Here is a 7199-nt window from a genome sequence, read left to right on the forward strand (position 1 = left end):
AGCTAGCTGTCCGACTTGGCCGTTGGGTCAGAGGGGTGGAGCGCGCCCAAACACTGCCGAGAGGACCCCCATCGCTCCTCCTCCCAAGAAACTTAAAACCCAAGTACGAACTCGGAAACAAATCCAGCTTCTACCCAAATAACCTGACAGCTCTCCTCTCCCCTTTCCTGCCCCAACCCCAAGTTGCGCCCTCGTTCCCCACCTCCAACTCCCCGGAATCAGCCGGGAGTCTCACGCGCTCTCCGACTTTGTTGGGTCCGCAAATTTTGGTGGGTCTTGGCCATTACCTTGTCAGTTTCTCTCCCAGCTACAAACGGGCCTGAAACCTGCAGCCCACGCCACCGTGTCTCCAGAATCCCTGACGGCATCCCCTTCTCCCCACCACCCCAACCCCACCGAATTCCCCAGTTGCAAACAAGCCACACAGCTTGGGTTCGGTGGATTATCTTTAAGGACACAAAGAGTGAGAAAGGGGAGGAGACACGCGTGGTCCTTAGGAGCCAAGTCAGCATTGAAGTTACAAAGTGAGGGTGATGGGGTGAGTGAACAGGAGAGGGAGTGGCTTGAGACCTGAATCCAGAGGGGAGAGGTGGACCAGAGTGTTGAGCTGGGTGCCCTGGGCACACTCGCCCAGCCTTCCCACTTGACCTTCCCCAAGGTGCCCTCCCCCCTCCTCCAGGGATCTGAAAAGAGGGACCTCTGCCAGCCACTCCCCTCTGCGTGCCAGGAGGGCCATTGGGAGTATTTCTGTGTGTCTGTCTCTTAGGCGAAGTGAGAGCCCCAGACCCTGGCGAGGTCTCTTAGCTTCTTAGTGTGGAGGTGAGTTCCAAAAAGCAGGGCTTATTTCCAGGACGCTTCTGCTAATGGCAGCCATTGCGCTAACCTGCTGAGAGAGGAAAGGTTGATTAAAACCCGAAGGCCACTCGGGGGCGATTCCTAGGAAATCCGAGGTCGGTGGTGTCTCATTCCAAGGGAATCCAAGGTCTAGAGGCAATTTGCTTGCCAGAGGTAACATTTGGACCCTGTTAGGTGGAAATGCAAATAACAGTGTAACCCAATTTTCTAAGCTAGTAGTTAATCCTGAGAGAAATGACTTCAAAGAGCAGAATCTGATGGTAATTGCTGGAGGCTTCCAAATGCTTTGGGAATGTCCCTTTGTGGGGTGAAATTCCCTTCCAACCCAACATAGCCAGTGAACCAGTTAATCAGCCAGGTGCAGGAGACAGCTGATTGGCAGTCCTATCCAGCTTGGGGGTAAGACGGCCCTACACAGACAGCACTCACCTGAACTACACCCCTAGGGATTTCAGTGGGTTGCATGGAGAGCTTTTGGCCTTAAGCACTGGCCTTGAACTGACTGTAGGTATCTGGCCTTTCCCCTGAGACTTCTGGGAAAGCCCTTGTGCCTGCCTAGCCCTAGCAAACTCTTGGTACAAGACCATAAGGGGAGCCAGCTGTCCTCCTCCAAAGGGCAGGAAGGGGACAAGAATGTCTGGGCTAAAGGGTCATGACCATGCCCACCTGGCACATCTGGAGAGATCTAAACAGTGGAGAGATCTAAGCTGTCCTTCTCTTCAATGACTTTCTCAGTGTTTCCTAGGTAAGCTACTGTCTCATTCTAGTGTAATCTAGTATTTGGTTTTAAGAAGATTCAGGAGCTAGAACCTTGATCTCTAAGCTTCTGTTTCAAGGAGTGCGGTGAGACACTCGAGCTAGGCTAGGTCTGAACCTTGGCAGAGAGCCTGTGCAGCGGCTGGGTACTCCGGAGTTGGGGTACGGGGAGGGTGAGGGAAGGTGGGAAGGGGAGGGGTCTTTTGGTCAGACACTCCCAGCACCGTTGGGGGCCCACTACCTTCTGCTCCGGATGGGTACTGGCACCGCATCGCCGGCTCCCTCCGCCGCGGGCACGGCGCACAGTTCAGCGGCAGACCCTGTAGGGCAAACGTGGGGTTTCCAAAGGCTTTGGCTACTCGGGGAGACTCTTGGCACGCGGAGTCTCTGGGGACCGCGGGTCGCGCGCCCGGGCCTGGAGGCTGTCCGCGAATCAGATGGTGCTCAGGACTTCGTGGCTGGGGCAGGTTTGGAGGCGCCCCTTCGACGACGACGCTGGCGGCCGCTGTGTGCGCCAGAGACCAAATGCGCGATGGTTTCTCGCTGCAGGGGTATTGCATGGTCAACGTGGGGCCTCCTGGCTCGGCCCGGAGGAAGTCGGCTTCTCCGGATCTGGGGGGCTCAGTGAACGAGAAGCGGGGTGCCGCCAGACTGCACTCCCTGCGCTCCGGCCGGCCCTCTCGAGCGGCCGCACATTGCACCGCCGGCAGCGACTGAGTGTCTTTATGGAGCTCAGCCAGTCTGTCCGTAGCTGTGGCCACTGACTCCTCTTCATCCGCCTCCTCTTCCTCTCCTTCCTCCAGGTCTTCCAGGTCACTCAGCCGGAGCCCCCGGGCCTCCTGGCCAGCAGTAACGTCTGAGGGAAATCAAGAACGAGTGAGAAAAGCCCCCGGCCCCAAGGGAAATCCTCGGGAGTGCCCCTCCCCGAGAAGCTTTTAGCAAGATGTGCCCTGCACTCAGGGAAGACTCGGTGTAATTCACCGGGATGGCCACACCGCCTCCGCCACTTGCCCCCAGAGCTGCCGGCCTGAGGCTGGGAAAGAATTAGACCTGCTCTCACCCTTAGACCTGCTCTCACCCTTCAGAAGAGCCCTCCCCTTTGATAGCCCAAGGAAAGGGACACTTTTCCCTAAGACCTGGATCTATTTCGCAGCCTTAAAAAAGCAGAGGGCAGTTTTTATCCAATTTAAACACTCACGGGTAGCTGGTGTGTATTATTTAATTCAGAAAATATTTACTGAGCACCAGCTATGTGCCAGACATCATTGAGGCATTTTACTAGGAATTTAGAGAATACAGCAGTGGAGGCTCTCTGGTGGAGCTGACATCCTTAAGAGGGTAAGTATGCCACAGGAAATAAAAGTAGGCACATGTGGTAGAGAATAACTTAGGAAGTTAGCTGGTGTGGGTGCACAGGGAAGGCTTTTTGGAGGTGGTGCTTTCAAGTCTAGAAGGCAGTTTCCAGATCCGTAGGGAATTCCAGGCAAAGGGAACTGATTGCACAGGCAAAGGCCCTGAGGCATGCAGGGGTTGCAGGTGTGAAAGGAAGCCAGGGGAAGACTTCCACAGAAGCTACGCCATGGGGTGGTTGTGAAAATCCAATCAAACTGTTTGATGATTGGAGAACCCAGGTAAGTTGGGGCAGGGAACATGGGGTACCTTTGGTGTCACCATTTAGGCAGCCCAGCAATTCCTCTGCTCCACCCTCCTCCTTCCTTTCTTCCCCGCCTTTGTTCTTGGGTGCCCAGGTCATCTTGTTCTCCTTCTTGAGGCGCCGGCGTGCATTGGCGAACCAGGTGGACACCTGGGTGAGGGTCATCTTGGTGATGATGGCCAGCATGATCTTCTCGCCCTTGGTGGGGTAGGGGTTCTTGCGGTGCTCGTTGAGCCAGGCCTTGAGCGTGCTAGTGGTCTCTCGGGTGGCGTTCTTTCTGCGCCCAGCACCACTCAACTCCACTGCTCCATACCTGTGGGGAGAACCTGGCTCATAGTTCTGGGGCTGGGAACCTGGGGCTGCAGGCAGGAGACAATCTCTGTCCCTGAAGGAAGTGAGGTTCTGCTCACCATCCTAGACCACAGCCATCCCCCACCCCATGCTCTGTGGATTGGTCCTACCTTGGCAGGGGAGGAGAAAAGAGCTTGTGATGCCAGCCACCAACGCCCCATGCCTTACCGATCATACTGGTATTGCCCCAGTGTTGGCTCATAGGGGTAATAGGCTCCTGGTTGTGCCAGGCTGGATGTAAAGTTCCCGGCAGCCTCCTTAAATTCGTACTGTGGATTCTGGAGGGGGAGCAGGGAAGAAATAAGGACTACATTTGGGGAGGAGGAGGTGGGGTGGGGAGTTGCTAAGGGTGTGAACTCTGGAGTCAAGTCTGGTTAGAACTGCAGCACCACCACTCGCATTGACTGTGTGATCCTGGGCACAGCTGTTTAACCCCTCTATGCCTCAGTTTCCTCTTGGTAAATGGGATGACAATCATGCCTAAAGGTTACTGAAGAAACATGCTTGGACGAATTCCTAGTGCAGCATAAGAAGTATTCACTGTCATTTAACTATTATTACTTGTGTCCCCCCCAACCGCCTCCCAACAGCTGTGGCACTTTCTTATTCCCTTTCTGGAGCCATTCTCCACCTCCTATCTCTGTGACTTTGGGTAAGATTATTCCAGCCACTGTGAACCTTAGTTTCCTCATCTATACACTGAGCCTAGTGATGACTTGCCTACTTCACGCAGTTAATCGAGGTACAGATGTTTTTTAACCAGGATGGACTTCTACAAACTGTAACATGTTGTAAAGATGTTTTATTTATTTATTTATTTTATTTTATATAGAATCCTAACCATTGCCGTTCCTCGAAGTGATGCTGTACGTCCTAGATTTTCCTCGATGGAAACATCACACGGGATTTCGCCCCTGCCGCTCCTGCCCCCAGACGGGTGGGTTCTGTCGCGCGGACCCAGGCTCCACCCCGGGTACTCACCAGCGCCCCGTACAGCGCCGGCGGCTCGGGGCTGTAGGGCAGGTAGCCTGGGTAGCTCTGGGCAGCTGCAGCGGCCGAGTAGGGAGCTCCATAGATGCCCAAGGCCGCGCCCAGCTCGGGCCTCGCGCTGCCCAGCAGCCGACTGTCGTAGGGTGCGCAGCAGAGCGCGGCCGCCGGGGTGGAGCCCGAGCCCACATCTGGGACCGAGCGCGGGGCGGATTCGCAGCAAGTGGCGCTGGAACTTGCAGACACCAGAAACTACGGGGGCGAGAGAGGGGGCACCGGAGGTCAGAGACCGGCGCCTCGGGCTGGCGGGAGCCAGCGGCGGAACTGCCAGATCAGTCCTTCCTTCAATATGAACTTAATTCCCCCTTGTGCTGAGCGTTCTCCTGAGGACTCTGACGGAAATGATCCGTAGACGCCATTTAGCCAAACCGCCTTTATAGACACTCCGAAAGCTTTGCTAAAGCTCCAGAGTTCCAGGGGATCCAGGTCATGGGAAGGTTCTGAAACCCGAATTACAAAAGCCAGACTTGGCCAGTTCCCTGGTGAACCCTCCCTTCTCGCAGCCACAGGATCCTACCGAGGCCGAACTTGAAGTTTGCCTTAAAGACCCCGTCTCACTCTTCCTACGTTATAGATAGGGAATGAGGACTACGGAGAATAGGAGGCTTATCCGAGGTCACAAAGCAGGGCAGAGGTCAAGCTGGGGCTAGTCCTTGGGCTCTCTGCTGAGAAACTGAAGAGGGGTGGGCGTCTCCAGAATTTCCCCAGGAGACCCTGTCATTGCACAGTGCCCACCCAGATCTGGAAAATCGAAGGAACCGGAAGCCGAGAGCTTGGACCTACTCATGGAAGGGAGAGGAGAAGAACAGAGGATCACAAACGAACGGGCCCAGAAAAAGAGTGAGACAGAGTCGGGGACCCTCCCGGCCACCTCGGATATCTGTACAGCAGGAGGCCTGTCTGGAAGGTTCCGGAGATCCCACCCACCTCGCGGAGCGCGAGGTCAGAGTGACCAAGTTTCGGGTCACACGATTCTTCAGCTTGCCTGGGGGAGCGGCGCATTCTCTGCCAGGGATGGGGCATGTCAGAGGGGTCTGCGGGACACTACCCAGGTTCCTGCTCTCTCTGGCTCCCCTGGGAACTCGTGGGAGAGGAGGGCTTTGCGGGCAGGTTCCGGCACTGGGCTCTCCTTCCTTCCAGTCTGCCCCCATCCCCCATGGGGGCGGCTCTTACCTGGGAAGCACCGCCGTAAGGGTGTCCAAAGTGAGGGAAGGACATTGTGACTGTCCGTGACCCCGCCGCCCTCTTCTCTTGCGGGTTGCCGCCTCAGCCCCGCGGTTCTGCGCCTCCAGCCGTCCGCGGCCTCGGTTCCTTACACGGTCGCCGGTGCCTGGTGCTGGGTCCTCCTCCGGCTTGGCGTGGCTGGAGGCAGAGCCGAAGGCAGCCCGGCTGCCGAGCCCTGCGCTCCAGAAGGCTCCCCTCCGGCCTGCGTGGTCCGGAAGACAGAAGGGCCCATGGATGGGCAGGGGAAGGGAGAGGATGCGGGTTCCCAAAAGCGCGCGGCGGCGAGGCCAGGTGAGGCGCGGTGCGGGGCTGTGCGGCTCCCGAGGTGCCCCAGTCCAAGGTGGCCAGAGGCTCAATGTGACGTCACGGTAATCCCGGGCCGCCAGGCGGGCCCCCGGGCCCTGGGGCCCCGGGCCACCAAGCCTGCCAAGCGCAGCCAGCCCGTGTGCGCGCGCGCACTCTTAACCACACTCACACTTGTTCCGGGAGGTTTGTGCAGCTGGTGAGGAACGTCAAAGACCCTAACCCTCTCTGCTTGGCGCAGGATCCTACCCCTTTTCGCCTTAAGCTCACGCGCGCGCGCACATACAATCTCTCCAAATTACCCGGGAGAAGTAGGAGAAACGCCTCCCACCGCGCCGCGCAGGCCCCGGGCGCAGCGCGCCTACCTCCTCCCCTGCGGCCCGGAGGAGGAGAGAAGCGCCGGGCGGCGAGGGAGGAGAGAATACAAAAGAAGAGACAGGAGTAACAACAGGAGGAAAGTGGGGGAGAAAGGCTAGAGGGAGAAGGAGGAGGGGAGAGGAGAGGGATGAGGAGTCTAGGCGAACAGAGGCGCGCGGGGGAGGGGAGGAAACAGGGGTGGGCGAAGGCTGGGCGGCGGTGGAACGCTGGCAGGTGGAGGAGCGCAGAGGCTCGGGGGACAAGCCTCCAGCCCGGCCCCCCACCTCCCACCTCCGCTGCAGGAAAGTTTGTTCGCGCCGCGGGCCCCCAGCTCGTTGGGGGCAGCGTCGGTGGATCCACTGTTCGGCCGTCTTTTGTCCTCGGGGGCCTGGCTCCCCGCCCTAGGACTTTAGCTCGATCCAGGATCTCCATGACCCGGTCTTTACTAGGGTCTTGACCCCAGGGTTCCCTGTTGCTCTCTGGTCCTCCAATAGACCGAATAGCGCCCCCTCCAGGTCAAGTTCAGATCTCCCCCTCGGACTGTGTGGGGAAAGGCGCCAAGTTGGACTCCCCTGGGCATCTGCAGACCGCGGGCGGAGACCCCTGGGCGTCTTATCGGAAGGCGAGGCTTGGCTTCCTCGTGCGCGCCTCT

At 57.9% G+C, this 7199-nt stretch overlaps 1 protein-coding gene across 1 annotated transcript; it reads right to left on the reverse strand.

Moving 5' to 3' along the window:
* Positions 1–433: 433 nt before the first annotated feature.
* IRX6 (iroquois homeobox 6) lies at positions 434–6451 on the reverse strand. The gene is made up of 6 exons (XM_020915290.2): positions 5837–6451; positions 4598–4855; positions 3785–3894; positions 3271–3578; positions 1853–2467; positions 434–886 (listed from the first exon to the last, which is right to left on the reverse strand). The coding sequence occupies exons 1-6, from the start codon at positions 5879–5881 to the stop codon at positions 879–881; spliced, it is 1344 nt and encodes a 447-aa protein (XP_020770949.2). The 5' UTR covers positions 5882–6451; the 3' UTR covers positions 434–878.
* Between the last annotated feature and the right edge of the window lie 748 nt (positions 6452–7199).

The sequence above is a fragment of the Odocoileus virginianus genome, chromosome 20 (genome assembly GCF_023699985.2).
Source record: "Odocoileus virginianus isolate 20LAN1187 ecotype Illinois chromosome 20, Ovbor_1.2, whole genome shotgun sequence".
NCBI lineage: Eukaryota > Metazoa > Chordata > Mammalia > Artiodactyla > Cervidae > Odocoileus > Odocoileus virginianus.

Excerpts from the sequence above, each read along its gene's own strand:
- IRX6 (XM_020915290.2), bottom strand. The coding sequence starts at position 5,881 with ATGTCCTTCCCTCACTTTGGACACCCTTACGGCGGTGCTTCCCAG. Across the intron at positions 3,579-3,784 it reads GGGCAATACCAGTATGATCG|GTATGGAGCAGTGGAGTTGA; the intron begins GTAAGGCATGGG and ends TTCTCCCCACAG. Across the intron at positions 2,468-3,270 it reads CCTAAATGGTGACACCAAAG|ACGTTACTGCTGGCCAGGAG; the intron begins GTACCCCATGTT and ends GATTTCCCTCAG.